General features: G+C 32.6%; 1 protein-coding gene across 1 annotated transcript; it reads left to right on the top strand.

Annotated features, from left to right (window-relative positions):
• Positions 1 to 4,205: 4,205 nt before the first annotated feature.
• LOC113695386 (transcription factor bHLH106) lies at positions 4,206 to 6,184 on the top strand. Its single transcript, XM_027214466.2, has 2 exons — positions 4,206 to 4,679; positions 5,506 to 6,184. Exons 1-2 carry the CDS (start codon positions 4,374 to 4,376, stop codon positions 5,935 to 5,937), a joined length of 738 nt encoding a protein of 245 aa, XP_027070267.1. The 5' UTR covers positions 4,206 to 4,373; the 3' UTR covers positions 5,938 to 6,184.
• The last annotated feature ends 15,638 nt before the right edge of the window (positions 6,185 to 21,822 follow it).

The raw sequence follows: 21,822 nt of genomic DNA, 5'->3' as shown, positions 1-21,822 counted from the left end.
CAAAACATTCCCTGATGCTGATCAATTTGAATTATTTTAATTATCCATTGCCACCTCTACCCACCACTAGGCATTATCGGGCCCTATGGAGCACACCTCACTCACTTTCAAATCGGTGACAAACCAATACTGATGGGCTGCAACGAAACATCACATACTGCACTTGGGATTCTCGGTGACATGTTTTCTATGCCAATCCAATGCCATCTATAGTATTGCGCCAAGTGTCTTGTTATTGCTACTGCCCTCCCCATTATTGCTACTGCGGTGGCTCATTGCACACCACGTCCTTCAAAACCATTGCTTTACTCTTTGTTGGAGACATCCAAACTGTCTCCACTATAAAACCATCCTCATTATCAGCTTCTCTACTTCTTTTACTCTTGATAGACATTCCCACCCTTGCTTTCAATCGTTATACTTGCCAAACAAACGTGGACGGAAACAGGGGCAGCAGGCATGGTCCCCAAAACTTGTGAAAAGTTCTTTAAGGATAAAGATATCTACAATCAATGCATCAAATCCCCTACGTCATTCTTTCCTCTGTACCCTATGTCTCCTCTTCATTGGGAGCTGCCATGTCATTAGACAATTAAGTATCCTTTATCGGCAATCCGAAAGTCAAAACTAGTTTCCCTCTTCTTTCTATACTCTTTCGACAAAAAGAATCCTAGTAGTTTCATAAATGGAGAACACATCTTTTCATTTTCTTTGCATTTGTTCTTATATAATGACTATGTCAGTGTGTTGAATAACTTAATTGTAAGGGACAGGTTCGCTATTTAATTTTTGTTCTCAAGATGCATATATAGATCCTAAGTTAAACAAATCTGTACAGCATTATTCCTTGTTTGTGAGTAACAGATCTGCATGCTAAGTAAAAGCCCCTTTTTTTTGGCGCATGCTGCCATTCGTTGTTCCTTGGACCAAAAAAAGAATAAAAAAAGAGGGATAATATCAGAAACCTCCCCTGAAGTTTATCTTAATATCACCTGATACTTCTAAGATTTTAAAAATATCACTTACCTCCGTTACTTTTGTAATTTGTGTAACAAATATTTAAAAGCCCTAAACTACCCCTTCACTTGCTAAATAATAATACTCCTAAACCACTTTGTTCACTTCTAGAAAATCATCAACTAAAAAATATCTCTTATAGTATTACCACATCATAATGCTATACCCCATAAAAAATAAATTTGAAAAATAAAAAATATATTTGAAAAGAAATACGCTTGTATCAATTTAACTGTATATACTTAAAATCGATTTCTTATAAACTTTTTTATTTTTTTCAACTTCTTCTCAACCCTAGCCCAAACTATTAAATTGTACCAATCATTATAAAAATTAATTTAAAATAAGCAAATAAATCATGCCCCACGTTATCATAATCACAAAAAATAAAAGATAAACAAAATTTAATTTATTAGAATTTACAAATAAAATACTGCATAGTCATCCAAAAAATGGGTAATAGAAAATGATGGAGAAAAAGAAAAGAGAAGAAAATGACTTTTATTTTAAATTTTTGAGTTCCATTTATCTGAAATGTGAATTATGTGTCAATTAAGGGCTAACATAATTTTTTTTACAATTACTAAGGGAGGTAAGTGATATTTCAAAAACCTCAAGGATGCCAAGTGATATCAAGAAAAACTTCAAGCGAGGTTTCTGATATTATCCCTAAAAAAGAAAAGATTTATGCTTCTGCTGTTTTGCTTTTAAAAAAAAAAAGAAAGAAAAGAAAACTGAAGCAAATTGGTTTTGAGCGAAAAAAAAAAGATAAAAAAGATAAAACGACCCGATTGTTTTCACTGATCCGCTTTCTAAGAAAGCCCAGTGCATAAAAGATACTAGAGATATATTCAAATGATTCGCCACATGGCAAGTTTTGGTGGAGGCGACGGTGAGTAAATGCGGACAGAGGCTTTGAATTTGATGCGTCCTTTAAAACTTGCTTAATCCATGTAATCTTTGGTCTCAAATGCTTGATAGATAAGTGGTTTTAAAAGTAAATATAGCCTAAATGTTTCAATTTTTAAACATAATTAATCTAATTGATTGATTTTTGCCACCTACTATTGAAATAAGATCACGTGCCACAACTGAGCTTTTGAAAAATTTGTAAAAAACTAATAAAAATATTACTAGGCATAATTTGTAAAAATGTTACTAATAAAAACTAATTATTCATATGCTGATCACACGAGTAATTAATTTTTAACTCAAATTTTTTTTATCAATCGAATTTTTGTATTTATGGTTAAAGTCTAGATACACACGTGCTTAGTATATGAGTAATCAATCCTTTTGTACTACAAATTATGGCTAAGAATATTTTTTTCATGCTTTTAATTTTTTTTTTTCAAAAAATTAGTTGCCAACACGCCACAGCATGTGACCCAATTCCATAAGCAAATTGGCAAAAATTTGTCAATTGGACTAAATACGCTTAGAAAAAAAACATTCGAAACTACATTTGCTTTCATCCAAATGCTAGGAATTAAAATTGTTCGTATTCCAAATATTTGATATCAAAACTGCAATCCTCTCCTGCTAAAACAATAAAGAAGTTTCAATCCATTGAAAATTGAAGGGTGTTAGTTGACAGCCATACGATGGTTCCTGTAGTCTCAAATTGAAGCGGAGAGGCAGGCAGCCTCCAAGATGGAGGAAAGGGCCGGTGGGGTGGTGGAAGAATTCGGCGACGAGGTTGTGTCCAAGAAAATGAGAAATTTCGCGTCGTCATTTTTGTTGTGCCATAGTGCCCCCTTAGAGGCTGTTTAAGTAGGCGTTGGAACCGGTTAGCGGTCAAGCCTGAGTTCACTGGAAAATATTGGATAGCAGAGACCCGAATGAGAAAAACTGGAAAAGAAATACCAGGGAAAAAGTCGGTTTATTTTTATTTTTTTTTATTTTTTGGGTGCAATTTATTTTTATTTTATTAAATTTATTAAGTTGTCCTTAAATTCTATAGGCTTGAGTTTGATATTTAAAACCTTTATTATATTTCTTTTTGACCATTGGGTGATTTGGACAATTATAAATACTCTCATGAATTATTTTTAATTTTTATTGCAATCTCAATTTCTATAGTTTCTCGAATAGGCCTAATGAATTTAGCTATAAACTCATTGGGTTAATTTCATTTTTCCCTTTCAACTATACACGAATTTCCACTTTGGCTCCGAAACTTTAAAGTGGGATACTTTAGTACTTCCTATAGCATATAATCTGTCTAAGTTTAGGTTTTGAATTATACTTAAAGATATCCTACTTTAGCCTCTAAAGCATATAATTTATCCTACTTGAAACTTACAAAAAAAAAAATTATCTCACTCAAGAATAAATTTTGTTCCACTTCACTTCGATCAACAGTTGTATATTTTGGGAACTAAAATGTCCAATTTTGAAGTTAAAGAACCAAAATGGAAATTCGATCATAGTTGAAGGGTGCAAAGTAGAATTAACTATAAACTCATCAATTTCCACTTACAGTTTACAAACACCAGATGGAGATATCTATAAGTTTATTTCTATGGCACTTTGTGTTGTATCAAATTAATACCTACTTATGATAACATGATGACGTGATCCAATTTTCAGGTTTTAGTACCTTTTCAATCTGCGGAGTTATTGGCTAGATTCTTAACCTTGACCAAGTCGCTATTCTATTTGGATTTCGAAACATTGGATACAAAAATTTCAGATAAGTTTTATTTATTTTAAGAAACCACAAAACAACTGAAGTTTTCTGCTTTTCTTTTTCACAAAATTACTCTCAATATCGGTAGAGTGATTTATAAAAATCAAAACATAGTGCTTTTCTTAATGACACTCGTTAATATATTTAATGAACACCTAATCTATCATTTCAAATGTACAAAGTCATAATTAGTGCGGATTTCATGCAATGAAATATTATATTTTATCAAAAAGTTATATGAAGTCATACTCACACCCCCTCTTTGTTTACATACTTTAACGATGTGACATAATTTTATCCAAAAAAAAAGCACAATTTAACATCGGGGATCCTTCTTAATCAAATTCATTTATATTTTAAATCACTCGTTAAACAAATTTATTTATGTTTTGTACCACACAAGAAACGTATATTATTAACCACAATAATATAGCGTGGCTTTCATGTGACCACAACCTAAAAGACACAAACAAAAGACCCACAAAGGCATAATGCATCCAACAAGCGACCAAAAAGAAAGAAGCAAAAAAAGTAGCACCAAACCCTAGACATATCCATCCATTCTATTCCATTCTATTCTATTCCCTCGTTCATTCCTTTTCCCCTTTTCATCATTTTCCCATCTTCCACCGAAAGCTATTCAGTTTTGTCCCACCCCAATAACATGCAGCCACAGAACTTGTCGGAAAATCTTGACCTCTATGATTATCTCGCCGGAACCACCAGCTTCTCTGATGCCGGAGCCTACTGTTTGCCCCAGAACTATGACTTTCAGGGCGTGGCTCAAACTCAGAGCCTGTATAATAATACATCATTCTACTCTCTGGAGATGTCTGATGTTACTGAAAGTAGCCCTGAAGCTAGAGCTCTTGCTGCTTCTCAACAGCATAAAGAAGCTGAGAGACGAAGGAGAGAGAGAATCAACTCTCATCTCGATAAGCTCAGAACCCTTCTTCCTTGTAATACAAAAGTAACTACTATACTGTGTAATCTTCCTTCTCTTGAGCACATTTCTTTGTTAGTTTTATCTTCTTCTGTGACGAACAAGAAATCAATTAGGTTTCTGTAAACAAAAAAGAATAAGAAGCAGAAGACGAAGCAGGAATGGGGGAAACAAAGAGAAGAAAAAACAGCAGAAACGCTAGGCCCTTTGGGAGATGTCAATCCCTCTAGGGTTATCAAGTTAGGGTTTTTCTAGTTTTTTTTTTTTATATTAATCTCGTGGGTTTTCTTTGTGTCTCATAACCAAGTCTGATTTCGATTTTTTTTTTCCTGGTCGAAAAATGAAGTTGGGAAGATTTTCTCTTTTGTTTTCTCTCTGTGCAAATTGATTAAGATTTTCTAAAAGAGATATGATTACTTTTTTAATTTATGGAAAGTTTCCAAAACTAGTAATATGAGCTAATTGATTCAAGGTTTATAACTTTTTCATGGCTTGAAAATTTGATGTGATTTTCTCATAGACCTACTGTTCTAGTCAAAGAATAACTCCTGACCTTCTACATGTGTACCCTTTTAACATTTCAGACTTCAGATGCTGAATTTTCAGTCCAAAAGGTTTCTTTTGAATATTCAAAATTCCGATGACAGAAATCTGAAAAAGAAAAGAATCCAATTATTCTCAATTCTTTTTATTTCTGGGATTCCTCATTCATACATTTGGTAAAGCACATTACCTTTTGTCCCAAATGAGGATTTCCAAATTTCTTTTTCTGTTCCCCAACTCTGTGCTCATTTTATTTTCTTAGTCTTCTGGGCTTGATTATTTCTTTTTTGTTTTTTAAATATATTTTCAGACGGATAAAGCTTCGCTACTTGCAAAAGTTGTTCAACGAGTAAGGGAGTTGAAACAGCAGACTTCAGAGATTATGCAACTTGAATGCTTCCCATCTGAGGCTGATGAAATCTCAGTGATGTTAAATGACGATTCAAATGATGGAAAGTTACTAATCAAGGCTTCTTTATGTTGCGAAGATCGGTCCGATCTCATACCGGACCTAAATGAGATACTCAAATCATTCCACTTGAGTCCGTTGAAAGCTGAAATAGTTACTTTGGGAGGAAGAGTTCGAAATGTGATCATCTTAGCTGGTGACAAAAGTCAAACTGATGATGAATCAGTTCCATCCCTGAGAGATGCATTAAGGTCCCTAGTTCAACGTTCAAATCATGCCTCTGGAGATAGGCCAAAAAGGCGAAGAGTTTTTGACCAAGGAATAGTAAGTTGAGATCAAGAAAACCCTTGTTTGATTTCTTGCATTATAGTGTTGATTGTGGGATGCTTTATAAGTTTGGACTTGTAATAATTTGGTTAATTTTACCTAAAACCATATTATGTATAAGTCAAGATGTAAGTTTAATGCTATTGGTTTATGGGGATTATTGAAAAGTGTGGATTGGTTTATTTCTTTGAGTTTTTCTTTTTTTTCTTTTTTTCGAGTCCCCCTTCTTTCAAATGTACTTGGTTATGATAAATGTCCATAAACGACAAATTTCTTTTTTTTACCCCCTGGAGTGGCATATTTGGTGTTTGTGTAAAGACAACAGAACTTGGAACTTGGAAGTTGATTATACTGTTGATATTCGTTATCTAAATTTTGCAAGTACATGTGATTTGCAAACTGGATTTTAGTAGTTCCTCCTTTCGAGATGTTCTTGTAGGCAAGACAGCAACAGTGGTAGAAAAATATTCGTTGTTTCTTGGGCTCTGTGAATGTTGAAGGAGAGTGAGAGACATGATCGATATGTGCTTCAAGGAGCTTTAACTAAGGTTGGGAGAACATTCTCACTGCAATCTAGGATGATATGTGTTGGCTATTGGCTGTTGTAGCTGTGGGCATCCATTTTTTGGATATCGATCTTGACCGATGAATTAACTTTCCTCTTGGAGCATTATGCATTTTAGGCCTCTTGAAGCATTTACACCTATGCTTCTCTTGTGTTTCGCTTCATATCATGTGGTATATGTAATACTAGCTAATATAACAGTTTCCTTCCAACTTGTTCTACGTCGTTCACCATAACTACTTCTATACCACCATATATCATCATGACCATGAATGAAGCCTTTGATATAGCTCATCGTCTAGATGTGAACTCACAAATCAAGTTTAATTATGTATTTTTTCTACAAGAAAATGAGGAGGAGACAAATTTTCTTGATGTCTCATTTAATTGTAACGTGTAAAATTGCATGTTGATTCCTAGAGTGTTTACAAATCTAGACTTAGTTTTTTGAGTTGAAAATGATGATATTAGTAATATTTTAGAGCGTCAATTTGAACCATGCTCTATTTCCAATGAAAGTCAAGATAGTGTGAAGAGAAACCTAGAATTTTATCCAGGAACTGCTGATTTTCAAGTGGTGTTGTTCTGCAATAGCTCAGGCGGGAATCAAGTGTTTTCTTTCTGCTGAGAAGTGAACCTCTGGAAAGGGAGGATTATAGGATTGGAAGATAAATCAAAATACTTGATACTTAAATTAAAATTAATTTCATAAGAGTTTGTTTGAATTTGGTTTACCAACTAAAAGCCAACGTAAATAGTATTTTGTGTTCTATAATTTTTCAACTCGACTCGAGTTTGACTAGATTGGCATAAAATTTCCAGTTTGAATTGTAATTTTTTAGAATTTTTGTAGAATATGTACTATAATGATTTGATATATATAAAGTAAAAAAGTGATCGAAAAATGCGTTCACGAAAAATATAAATTTTTTTTTTGGTGAAAAGTAGCTTTCCAAACAGGCCAAAAATTCAAACTATTCAAATTTGACTCGATAAAGTTTGGTTGGACTTTAGCTCAATAAATTAACAAGCCAAATTTGAGCACAGTTTCAAATTAAATACTTTTTATTTTCAATTCATATGAATTTTGTAGAAATTTTCTTGTCTTTTGTGGTTTGTTTTGTTAGTTAAACTTGGTTTAGTTGATTTATTAATTGCTTGGATAGCTAACTAGCACATTAACACAACACATTCTTATTGTTTTATTATTCTGATATTCATGAATAACAATTGAATGTTAAGACATTTAAAGAAGTCAGAAAACATCAGCATCCGCTTTGTGCTGGTTTAAGGAAGTTATAGACAATGAATGAGAATACACTTGGTTACCTACACAAATTATTATCACTTTTACACCCAGGATTATCTTCTTTTCGTATTAGATGCTTTTGAGTACAATACTAGAAGCTTCTTACGCTGAGACTTTTAAAATCCTGCAGAAAAGGTTTGCAGCTGAGTATTTGCAGAATTTTTTTTTTTTTTTAAAAAAAGACAACTGTAATGGACATTCCTATTCTCATCAAATAAATTAATTTGACGCCTTGTCTTGAAACCAATTATAGTTCTAACACTTTAAATAAATTTATCAAAAACTATAAACATGGTTTACTCGAATTAGGGACTTCTGTAATTAACTCTATGATTAATTATCGGTGACAATTATAGATTATAACCTACATATTAACAAATTAAATTTACACATCAGTGAAATAAATTTGTACAGCAAACAGTAAAACATAAAAGATATTTATTGCATACCTTTGAGATTTGTGTACAAATTCAATCCCAATAAGTGAATAGTGAAAATTACTATATCAATTCCAAGTTTTTGAATTCAGATCGATGAGTAAAATCGAATGAGTTCTCGATTCACGGTTCAATTGGTCCAATTAATTATATTGTTCGGATCAAAGATTCTATTTTATTCTTTTTAATATTAAATAAATTGGAGTTTACTTTTAAAAAATGATTCAAAAAATCCTATTTTGAGCTATTCAACCAGTTTTTGATCGAGTGTGACCGATTTAATTAACTTTCCAGATTTGATAGAGCAGAATTGATGCTATAACTGTTTTGTGATTCAATGGATCGAACCATTCGGTTGGTCTTCAAGACACTGACTCATACCCCGAATCATAGTCTATTATTGCAATTGCAATGGTGCGAAATCCTTCAGCCAGTTCCCGAGTAGGGTGCTGCTAGGGTATAGCCGTGGAAATTCTTGCCTGAGGAGGAAAGCCCGAGTGTCTAAGAACCGAGATGGGCCATGTGGGATGGTCCCATGTCTCCATGCGTGCGGTACTTCTGCCGGCTGTATGATTAAGACTTCAAGTCTCCGGGGTTAGCTGACCAAAAATAAGAGTCTTCAGTCAATAAGCTACTTTACTCAAAAGCTTGTCATCAACAAGTGAGAAAGCTCATTAGCCACTAAAAAGGGATTAAATCCCTCTTTGCTCTTTAGAACGAGAGTTTAAATTTTATTTACAGTGAAAAAAATTAAAAAAAAAGGTGTCAGAGCAATGTTATCGGGCAAAAAAAATAAAAAGCTTGTCATTAGAAGAATAATCAATGTTGAAAAAAAAAAAGAATCACTTTAAGGGACATTATAAAACTCACCATTGCAAATAATGACCAATACAAACAAAACTCAACTTTTTTTAAAAAAATTTATTAAGGGACTTTATGTTTCAAGAATCTTGGGAGTATTTCTACCATTTATTCTTATGATCTATCAGTGGATATATTGCGAATCTTGGGGACGCGTTATATATATCCCATAGTTGACTTGACTGCACGTCACCTTTAGGAAGTGTCGGCCAGTAGTTAAGAACTTGCTTGTGTAATTTTTCAACTACATGTATTGGAAAAATAGGTTGAAGCATATAACCAGTTTTTGCTAAAACCAAATATGGCGATGGATTTTCATGGCCAAAATGTTTTCTGTTTTCATGGCCAAATATATATGCAGGCCCTAAAACCAAATCCCTTTTCCTCCTCCTGATTTCTTAAATCTCATCCCTTCCCCACTAAAAAAATAATAAAATAAAAGTTTTATTTGACTCAAGTTTTTCTCATGTCATATTACATTAAAATTGATTGTTTCATGAATTTTTATGTTCTAATTATTTCTTATAATTGCAAATTATTGAAAAATTTTGTTACATACTTTTCTCATATTTGCTGAGTTGAGGATAGTGACTCAAAGAAATTTACAAAGATTTAATAGTCCACTGAGAGGTTCAAAGAGACGAGCAATTCAATCTTGTTAAGTAGGAAGGCAATTCTACCTTTAGGGATATGTTCATCTCTATGTGCAAAGATAGATATAATGGTTGATCAATAGTTGAATGCATTTTTTTCTTCTGTTGATCGATATCACAATTGAATGCTTTTAATGTTGTTGAGTATTAATTGAATGTAATCCTCCTCTTTTAATGCTCTTCTTCTTTTTTCAGCTAAGGAAGCATTTAAATCATACAAGTAGAAAGAAATGAAAAGGATATAACCGTGAAAATAAAAACCTAATAGTTACCTACGAATGGCCCTAAAAGATAATTGAGTCTTAACAACACACATAGTACCTTAGCTTTATGTTTCTTGATTAATTCTTTTAGTGGTAGCATATGTAACTGTGTTTATGACCTTAAGCCATTTGTTGGCAAGGGTTGTCCTCTAGGTGCTGGACAGTTAAGTTTTCTGCAGTTTATGTTGGATCACAAAATATAAATCTATAACTTAGGGGTGCGTTCGAGTCGAATTGAGCTCGAGTAGTGAGGTAAAATAACCAAATTCGAGATCGAGTTCGAGTTCGTCGAGTTTTTAGAGTTCAAACTCAAGCTCGAACTCGACATCAATTTACGTTACTCGACCTCGAACTCGAGATCGAGTTTAATTAAATGTAATCAATTCAAATCAAACTCAATCGAGCCTATTCGAGCTCAATCAAACCTGATCATGGTCACGTAATAAAATTTAATATTTTATATATAATTCTAAATAAAGGATATTATTGGCATTTCACAATAATAAAATTAAAATATATATTATAAAAAACTCAATTAGACTCATCGAGCTTTCGAGTGCAAAATATTTTGAAACTCGAGCTCGGTCAAAACGAGTTCGAGCTAAGCTGGTCCAGCATCAGCCCTACCTTTAACTATGTAATTGACAGAATTGGAGGCCAATGCAACGGTCATTGTATGCATTACATATTTTGATATACACTTGCATTTATCTTTTAGTGTGTGCATGCGCTAGAACTCTAAATTTTGTTCGTGCATAACAAATGCGTAATAATTTATGAATGTCTCCACAAAATATTATAAGAAATAAAATAACAGATCACAATCACACCAAAACATAACTGAACCTGTCTGTATTGAAATGTATATGAGGGTGCCTTGCTTGAGCATTAATTTGAGAATTTGAGGTGGAGTTCGGCTTCCACAAGATTAAACTAACCATGAAATGACTCTAGAATCTTTCATAATCTAGTGTAACATACTTGAAATTATCCCACACTGGTTTGAGAATGATGCATATGGTTCCAAAACCTAGCTGTCTATACTATAAATATGTCTCAACCAAGTAAATGGAAAGAATAGAAAAACAAAAACAAAAACAAAAGCAAAAACGAAAACCTGTTACATGGATTTACCATATGTGCATGGCATACAATTGACCAAAGTTTTCGGCACTATGTCCTCTAGGACCTCTACAGACACCCTTGAACTGTATATATACATCTTTCTGCCAGTATTCTTGTTCGACCAACAAGAGCTCCCAAGTGGCTTTTGGTCGACAAAGATGAAAGAACTCAGGTGGCTCAAAAACGCAAGGTTAGGGCGGCAAAAGCATCAGCATGGTGTCAACCGATGGAGCCGAGACTAATAGTAGTATTAAACAAACATTGCAGGGACTATTCTGGGACTGAAAGAGCAGACAAATGCCGTCACGCATTGACAGCAATATGTCGGGTGGTGCTGCCGCCTGGCGTGCAGGTTGTCTCGTGAGTTGATCAGTTGCCACTTTTTTTTTTATCTCGTGAGTCATTGTTCGGAATTTTTTTTACACACTCTTTTCTTCAAGACAATCATTGCTCTATCCTTTCTCTTGTTGTTTTTCTAAGTTCTTTTTATCTCTCTGACAAACATAGTACCATAAGCGTGCACCATGAGGCGTAGCTAAAATTCACTCTCTCCTTTTGCTGTGCGTGACCATCACTCACTCTTTTTTTTAAAAAAAATTCTTGTTTCAGTTACCTTTTCATTTAACATACATCAAAAAAAAAAAATGTTACTGTAAAAATGTCTTTTTTCTTGGAAAACCCAATAAGAAAAAAGGCTTACTACTTTCTCATTATGTAATTTTTCATCTAAAAGCATTGTTATTAGTAGAAATTACAGATGAGGAAAATATGGGGTAGAGGCACGGTGATTTTTCTCCTTATCTTTAAAATAGGGCAGGCTGCCTTGTCTCTACCCTATAATTTTACATATATATGTATGTATATATGTATTTATGCATGCATGCATATACGTATGTGTGTACACACATTCTTAATTATATACTATATGACATGAAATAAATGATGGTGATAATTTGTTGTGGTAAATGGAAGATTCTATAATTTTATTTTACTTTATTTTTTTGTGCACTGCATGCTATTTATTATAAAAAAAAAGTAACGACTATTGTTTTAAAGTCTACGTCATATGAAATATGGAGAAATGAATTTGCAAGATCAATGTGATGTTTAAACTTGACTTAACGTTGAATTCTGATTAAGAATTCAAAAGAATAATTAGTAAAGTTTCTATTAGCGATATATATGTAGGAAGTAAAATAGTCAAATGAATAATAAGTAATCTTAGTGACCGGTGACAAGGGCACCCACGATTAGAGTGGGAAAGGGGAAAGGCCGAAAGGGAAGCAGGCGAATGGGACGGGCGCAGGAGAAAGTTTTGTAGCACAGGCCATTTCTAGTTTAGGGGAAAAAAAAAAAAAAAAAAAAAGCCAACAACAACAACACAATCACGAGCTAGGTAGAACCAACAAGAAGCCAATAACTCGGGAGATTTTTTCTCTCTCTCCCCCTCTCTTATAGTTTTCTTTTTTATTTTCGGTCAACAACTGATCAATTATTTATAAGCTTTGACTAGAGTCAAACTAGTCAAGCTAACGTCAAGAATTGGTTCTGATAGTTCAGTTAAAGTCAATGTTTTGAAATTTGAACCATTAACTAAACAAGTGAGGCGTTCGAATCACAGTTCAATTTGTTAGACTGATTTAACTCTGGTTTAATAAATTATATATATATATATATATATATATATATATATATATATATATATGCACATGATAAGACACTCAACGGACTAATTTAAGATTTTATCTGATAAAAATTATATTTTTAAAGAACTTGGACTTTCAAAAATAAAATTTTTAAATTTAAGTTCGAATAGATAAATTTCATCTCAATTGTATCTATCATATAATAATATTAAATCTTACCCAAGAACACCACAATATTCTCCAATTAAATAAAATTAATGTCCCTGGGAATTAGAAATTGTGAATTTAAACTTTAAACTGTATCTTTAGGAATTAAAGATTACAACTTTGCTAAAAAAAGAAAGAAAGAAAGAAACTTGGAGCTTGGATAAAGTCACGAAACTAGAAAGTAGAGTTGAAACTTGTTAAGAGGCAAAAGAAGAGAAGAAAGTGGGTGCGTGTGACACTTAGTGATTAGTTTTTTGGGGTTAAGGAGAACCTATGTTTTTTCTTTTTTATTTGTTTTAGTTTCATAGACAAAAACAAAAAAAAATTGCCAATTCAACGGTTAATTTCGATTCACATAGTTCACACAGTTCTCATCAATTCTTAAGTTCATTCAGTCCAAAGTATGAATCGGATCAGAGTCATAATGGGATCGCGATCCGATCGATTGAACTGGCTTGTCCAACCCGAGTTTCAAAACACTGGTTGGAATGCACATGACAATAGACCGGCAATTGGATTTCCACTTGCATGAGTAGTACAACAGATGAAGAGAGAGCAAATTAATTAGCAGTAATTTATTGTCCAATGTACATTATCAACTTTTCATTCTAAATCTTTATAAACAAAAAAAAATGTGTTGACATTTTTAGCCACTTATTTGACACTTAGAATCCTCTATTCCAAAATTATCTTTTGTCCTATTTATCTAGTAATTATACAGTTGTCAGGTGTATTGATACATTGATAATTCAAGCAAATCTTTGATTTGTTGATCGAGTTTGTTATCAGTTTGTTTGAATTATCAATGCATCAATACACATGAAAACTATATAAATACAGAACAGACGAGACAGAAAGTAATTTCGCAACAGATAATTTAAAGTGCTTATTTGGTGGACTAACTTTTCTTTGTACACACGTCATTGAATCTAAGGATGTTAATAAGTCGGATCTAAGTAAACGGACTTGCTAGCTATTCTGGATTCGGAAAAATAGACCGGGTCTGAGTCGGATCTCGGCCTAATAGTTATCAAGAGCCGTTAGGTTCTGATTAAGATCTTCTTTTTGAAACTCATTGAGTCATTGACTATCATTGACAGAGCTACACTAATTCGCATCATTTGCGATTGATAGGACTTGACATGACCACATTTTAATTGTATACAACAAAGGTTCGAGTCGAACGAAGGAAGCATAAAAGAAAAAAATAGAAAAAAAATTCTATTCTTGAGGATTTTTTCCTAAAGAGATGGCATTTGTATTAAAATAATTTCATGGAAATGGTTGAAAAATGAGGTAGAAGAAAGGTAAAATTGGAAGTTCTTTTCTATACAAAATCACAAAAGGCATATCCTAAATCAGGTAAACAATCTCTACTATTCCCAGTTTACTATTTAAAAGTTATAATCTTAATTGAAAATCATGAAAATTTTCTAGATGATCATAACTGCAATACAACTTGACTCATAATTATTTTTGCTAATATGCCTTGATTGGAATGCATAAGGGTCATTTGTCGAACAAAATTTTCATCTCTCCTGGAAGTAATTTTTTTAATCATATTTTTTTAGAGTTAGACTGAATTTGTTACCAAATCATAAACTCCAAGGGAAGTTAGTGTAATTTTTCAAATCTCAAGAAAGGTTAATGAAATTATTAGAAACTTCAAGGAAGGTTTATGAAATTAGCCCCATTATCTTTTCTTTTTCAATTGGGCAAATCTTGCCCATTGAGCCATTGACGGGCCCAAAGGATCACCACATCCAACAAGAGTTCTCAGAAAATGAAGAGAAGCAGAATTCCGGACTGATTGGTGCAATTGTCCGGTTGGATATGGGCTAAGGGAGTGACATTCTTGAGGTGGTAACATCTGGAAGAAATTCTTGGTTACTAGCACTGCCAAACTTGGTCATGGACAGGATATCACATTGGGGATGTCAAAGAAATCAGCTGTACGGTTCAAGCACTCTGAACCAAAAAGCAAACTCCGAAGAAACTTATGTAGGTCCAAGTTAGGTCCATCAACTTCCTGCCTATCTTACTCAAAGCCTAGCGAAAACTAGTTTACGATCAAAGTTGAGGGGCGCTAAACATTGTTAGAGATTTTTTTTTATATGTAAAAGTTGAGAGGCGCTAAACTAGTTTATAATAGTTCGGTATATGACACATATGCAAAATTTGAATTTCAAATCAAATTTGGATAACATGTAATACATTTACTATTAAAAAGAGTATACACTGTCATATTTTACCAAATAAATTTTGTTATCCTTCACTTTTAAAATGATAGTTTTACATTCCTTATAAAATCAAGTTGATAAAATTTGGTTCTAACCTAGGTTCTTGATCACTTTTTACTCTAAATCCATCACGTGACTCACATATAATCATTTTTTTGGTAAAAAAAATTAGATCCCATTTGTAGTTAAACAAGTGATCCTATTCATATTCATTTCTTCCTCTAAAAAAGTAGAATTTAACTCGAACCATATTCATTTTTTTTTCCTAAGAAAGTAGGATCGAACCCAATCTATATTTATTTCTACTACTAAAAAAATGGGATCCAACCTTTTTTGTACATAAAAAATGGTTATATGTGAATTACGTTATAATTTTAAGCTAAAAAATGGTCAGAAAATTAGGTTTGGACCAAATTTTGTTAATTTGAATTTGTAAAGGATTTAAAGTTAATATTTTAAAAGTAAAGGATAAAAAAAATTCATTTAACAAAATGTGATAGACGTTTTACACAAATTTTCCTATTTCAATCTCATGAATTACATAGTAAAGTACCATTGAAACAAGGCGTAGAAAGAAAGAAAAGGGGGATAAAACTTGATATATTTGGGTCCATGAGATACACAGATTTGCCCAAAAAGATCCCATTTAGAAATGGGTATCTCATTTCAAAACCCAAACCTAGGCCCCTCCAACCCAAATTATGGTCGGCATTACTAGAATCCAGTGGTGGTATGCAAGAGTTTGATATAGCACAAGCCATTGAATTTGCATTGACCACAAAAAAAAAAAAGGACAAAGATGAATCAAAATTGAGGTGTAGGCTGAGATAAAGAGACTTGTTGACAAAATTGAAAAGTATTAAAGTGAGATGCATTGTTGGCTACTGTGTTGGAAGATATTATCACTCTAAGCAATCTATTCTTGACATGTAAGGTTGTAATCAATAGACTAGTGTCTGAATTAGCCCAATTTGCGATCAACTTAAAAGCAAGATGTTAGAGTGGGAGGCAAACTTCCGAATGTGGCTAGCTTAATTACTGCTATTTTAAAAGCAAAAGTTTGCCATTGCTTTTCTCTGGCCACTAGGTGAACGGAGCAAAAAGAAACACAAAAATCACCTCCACCACATAGATATCAGGTGGTTAGCACCATTGGAGTACAATATATATAAAAGAGAGAGATGGTAACATCATACCACCTGTGCAACACTTAGAGCATTTAGTCTTTAGGAGGTAATGAAAGGCCAATGGAATTCAAGAGGTACAAATCAAGTCGTAGTCTTTATGGGTGTCTTCTAGTTTTGATTCAGTCTCTTTGTGCAGTTCACTTGATTGATATGATTCATGGTCATAGGAGAGAATTTGAGTGCCAAAATAAAAATGAAAGAATAGAAGGAAAAATATATAAAAAAAAGGAAAGAATAGAAGGAAATATAAGGTGCTAGAAAAGTGCAATACAAGACTGACCCAAAAGGATGAAAAGAATTCCACCTCGACGGCAAGGCTACAACCTAAATGCAAAATGCCCTAACCAAGAAGCAGAACTCATACACTTCTTTACCTTAAACATGTTCAATTTTAACTACATGTATTACAGCCTCTAAACAAAGTGCATAAGTTTGTGCTCGAATTTGATAAAGGGTTTGTTCTCAATTCTTTCTAATTTTAAAATTGATTTTATAGAATCTATTACTAAAAATCAGATTTCTCAGAATAACTTACGTTGTTGTTTGCTACTAAAAAGCTTTTAAAATGAATGCATTTCTGTTCTTAAAATTATCTTAAAAGCTAATTTTGACTAATTAATGACTAGATTGCCCTTATATGCTTCTCAAACGGATTCCATGTATTTTAGCAATTATCTTAACATTTTGAAATTACTTTTGTCTGCACAAAGAAATATTCCCCAATCTTTTTTTTCCGACAACAATAACAATTGTATATAGACCTGACTAAATCCAAGGGGTGCTTTGGCATCACCCTTGGATTTTTTGTCGCAGTAAAATTTGAACTCCCACCTATAGTCCAAGAAGGGACTTAAGTCTCTCTTTGGTAGCTACCGAACCAAACTCAATGGTTGTCCCCAATCATTATCCAAAAAATATATAAGACCGTTTTTTCTGTTCAACTTTTTTTTTCCTAGGTTACAAAAATCTAAAATTTGTAAACAAAAAGGCAGTTGAAAATATAAATGAATAGATTTTTTGAAAATTAAAAGAAAAACTAAAATCAAGTCTTTACAAGCCCCAACTGCAAAAAAATTTTGAAATGGTGTTCATAGTTTGGGCTCTTTCTAAAGTTAGGGAGTTGACAGGCTCTGTAAGAGGGCCAGTTGGCCCTTTCAAATGGCTGTTAATCCATAGCGCAGAGGCCTAGCCCAATTTAGTTTTGGGTCACTCATGGGTTAATCCCTCACTTTTAATATTTATCATTTCTGAAAAGCGCACTAAGACGCCATGCCACTAACAATTTGGGGGCTGAAATGAAAACACACTAAAATCTTTTCTTGTATCTTATCAAACCACGAAAATCTTTATTTTCTTTCCCTGCTGTTTTTTCCGATTTCTTTAAAAATATTATATGCCTGCATTTACTTTATAATGTCTCTTACAAATTAATGATCCCTGATACTAATAAGTAATAAATATTGAAAGTCTCCAGATTCAACTTTTTCCTTATTTTAACTAACATCCTTGTTTCCTAATTTTCCTACTAGTGTGTGCTATTTGCATCTGCATTTGGAAGCTAGTTTAGTATATGCAAAGACTTACACGAGTTCTAGTTACATTGTTGGAGTGCTTGGTAGAATTTTTAGCCTTCATTTGGATTGAGGGATTTGACGGAAGATTTAAAATTCACCCAAATCGCTCCAGTTGTTTGGGTTATTTAAGAGGCTTTTGAATTTATAATTCACCAATTATCAAAATACATTTTAAACACTATAATAATTTGTAATTTATAAATTCAAATACTTCCTAAATAATATAAACAATTAGAGGCATTTGAAAGAATTTCAAATCTTTCGTCAAATCTCTCAATCCAAATGAAGCCAAAAGTATTCCAAATATCGATTGTCTTTAAAAAAATCAACATTTAATAGGTATATTTCTAATATTTATACAATACATAAAAGAGAAGTATCATTGTGTAGTCGTAACACACATTATATTTCAAATATTTATTTACTTCCACACACAAGCATATGCCTTAAACACCATTAGTACTTAAATATACCTATTGTACACATAACGCATAATTGAAATATTAAAGGAACATTCTTTTTGCAAATGATAGTTGAACGAGCTAGCACATATCCAAAAATTTTGTGGTAGACTTAAAGAATCCAAAATTTTTGCATGCAGTTTGACAAGCTAATGAGCAAAGATTTGCATGTATTATTTGTGCAAATAGAGAATGTACTAGTTAAAATTAAATGTTTAAATTAGAATGATTGAACTTGTAATAAGGTAAAGTTGGAGATTAGATAAGTTCTTTTATAAGTTTCTTTTTTTTTTCTTTAAAGAAAGGTTATATCATAGCATACTATCAATGTGTAAGAATCAAAGATGATGTTTATGGTTTTATAGTCGAATAATAACAAGGTTAGGTCTTTTGTAACTATTTAACAATAATGCTTATATCTGCCTCATATGCTAAAGTGTGTTAATTCTGCAGGAAAGGTATCGCTTTACTTTGTATATGTACAATCGTTTTGAATTAACTATGCTAATATTTTTCAAATCCAAATATTTCTTGCAAGTTTTAAAGCTTTCTTAAAAGATAGTTTAATCATTATAAAGTTTGTAAATTTAGAGAATCTTTTTAATGTTTTCTATATAATTTCACATCGGATGCATTTGCGTCAACACACAAGCTAGACTAAAATCTAAAACCAAATTATGTAAAATTTAAATCAGGTGATTGCAATTTCAATTAAATATATTAGTTGCACATACTTATTGCGTTGGTATTTGTTGGTGGAAGTCACTATTCTAATTAATGGTTGCTATACATATCTGATTACAGTGCAAATAACCTTCCATTGTCATGGTTTTACTGGCAAGAAAAGTGGCATGGACTTTTTTGTGAGTCTAAAATTCAACCAGGAAAATTTTCAATTGTGTTACTATTTACCAACCGTTCGTGGAGGTTCAATGTCCAAAACTTGCCAGCAAAGTGAATATTCACGTCGGGCGAATGTTCCTTAATTCTGATACAATTACCTTGTACACAAATAAATAGATTAATATGAACAATAATTGAATATCATATCAATATTATAAAATTGGACAAGCAATTTACAATGAATTACTCCTATAATGTATTAAATAGGTAATCTAGTATTCACGAACGATTTAAGGAACAACGGTTGACTGTTCCGACCTCTCTTAGGTACTGGCATGCACTTGCTGCAACTACAATCCGATGTTTGTAGAAAAATATACTGTAATAATTTGATGTATGTGACATAAAAATGTGATTGAAAAATGTGCTCAGGGAAAACGTAAAAATTTTTCTGCTAAAAATCACAATTCAAACATTGGAAAAAATTATTTGAAATAATATTGCAACACATTTTGTGGTATGATTCATGTATAATAAAAATGTGGATGAAAATCATGTTTCTGATGCAAGTTGAATAACATTTAATTTTTTTTTTACTTTTGCAATTCAGGCTAATCAAGCAATCCACTAGCCGACCGTAGGATCCTTTACGAAATTATTTTGCACGGATTAATGAGGTAATCCACTAGCCGACCCTAAGATCCTTCACGAAAGCCCGCCAAGAATCACTCGTAGTTTAACTCCTCCATCTTCCACACCCCCCCCCCCCCCTCTCCCCTACCACTGCTTGGATAAAAAATTGCAAAACAATGAACTACTAAAGTACTAATTGTGAAGCAACAGAAAAGGACCCATATTATAATCTCAATCTCAATGATAAACCCCTAAAAGTGGTGGTCCCTCTAATCTTCATCCTTGCTTTGGTCAGACCATTTAGCAAGTGAGAACTGGCAATAGTGGGTCACCAAGGAAACTCATAATTATATTTAGAAGTGGTGGTGTCAAAAGTATCAGAAAAAATATAATGACAACAATTCTGCAATTATTATGTTTTATTGACCAAATTCTCCACACAAATTAACTAGGATTTCAATATTAACAACTCATTAGTAGTTGGTTTTCTTAACTCTACATCAATTCCAATCTCTTGCTTCCAAGGTACATTTTGGTTAAGAGGATCTGAACCACCTACCTCCTCCATTGGGATCCTATCAACACTAATCATCAAGTTGTCATTATAACAAGAAATAATTTTGTAGCCAATTTATATATATTATACATTTGGCTTTCCTCTAGCTACAATATGAAAGAAAAACACATGTAAAGTGCTTCAGTATGAACATTAAACCCCCCCCCCCCCCCCCCCAACAACAAAATGTCAAGTCAAGATGAGGCTACCAAAGGGCATATTTATTTGAAGCTTTTGACAAGAATAAAACAATATAGTGGAACAAGAAGAACTAAATAGTTGATATTTAGTGCTTCAGTTAATCTCTTTGTCAACCAGTTGGTATTAGACTCTGGAATTTTTATTGCCAACTTATTGACAATTGACAGGAGTTGCAGTTATACGTGCCTATTGTCAATATCTACTAAATGGACAAGAATCTCACTCAACGGAAGGGGAAAAAAAATGACGACAATTTGACGTAAATCTTAAACACTATTGTTATGTTATATAACTTGCATGATGGCACTTTTAGGGTTGACCATATTTTGGTTTGGATAAAAGGTTTTCTTATAGCTGGTGAATATATTTTGCTTTCATCTCATTGAAAAAGATAGAAGAAAAATAAGGAGAAAATCAATTAATTTCTTGTTTGCTATTTTGGATTACAATTGATACCTACAAGGGTTTGTCCTAAGTGTGCTTTAGATTTTACAAAATTTAATTATAGAGTGTGATTATACGGAACAATCAAAATTGGCCAAAATTATTATTTGACTGACACAGAATTTAGCTTTTTAAGCTATTGAAAAAAAAAATTCTAAAATCTAGATTCAAAAGCAAATAAGAATATCAAAAATGTTTAATTATTAAAAATAAAATATATAATAAGGTGAAAAAATTGATCGACAACAATATGGTAGATACATATTATAATCCTTGGGATAATTATTTTCTCATACGAAAGACTTGGATTTGGTGGTAAGGAATAGGCACAAAAAGAAGCGTATTGCATAGGTGCCGCTACATGAAACAAAATTTTGGTATGATTGGCAAAAGGAAGCGGCCATACGTCGTGATTTGCGTTTGGAATGCCATTGGATTCTCATTTATCAAAAGGGTTCTTAACAAACTTTGACCAAATTGCCCAACAATTGTCCTCTTGCTTAAACAAATTCTTGAGAAAACATATTATCTGTACTCCATGTTCCTGCATGTTCATGTGCAAATTTTATATTCACAAAACACAAATTATTCTCTCTAGCCAAAACCACCAGCCCACCTCTCCAGAAGAATTTAAAAAAAAAAAATTAATTTCCAATTCTGTCATCTCTTTTTTCTCAAAATTTATT

The sequence above is a fragment of the Coffea arabica genome, chromosome 6e (assembly GCF_036785885.1).
Source record: "Coffea arabica cultivar ET-39 chromosome 6e, Coffea Arabica ET-39 HiFi, whole genome shotgun sequence".
Classification (NCBI taxonomy): Eukaryota; Viridiplantae; Streptophyta; class Magnoliopsida; order Gentianales; family Rubiaceae; genus Coffea; species Coffea arabica.
The sequence above is the reverse complement of the archived record's forward strand: the minus strand, read 5'-3'. Positions and strand labels throughout refer to the sequence as shown.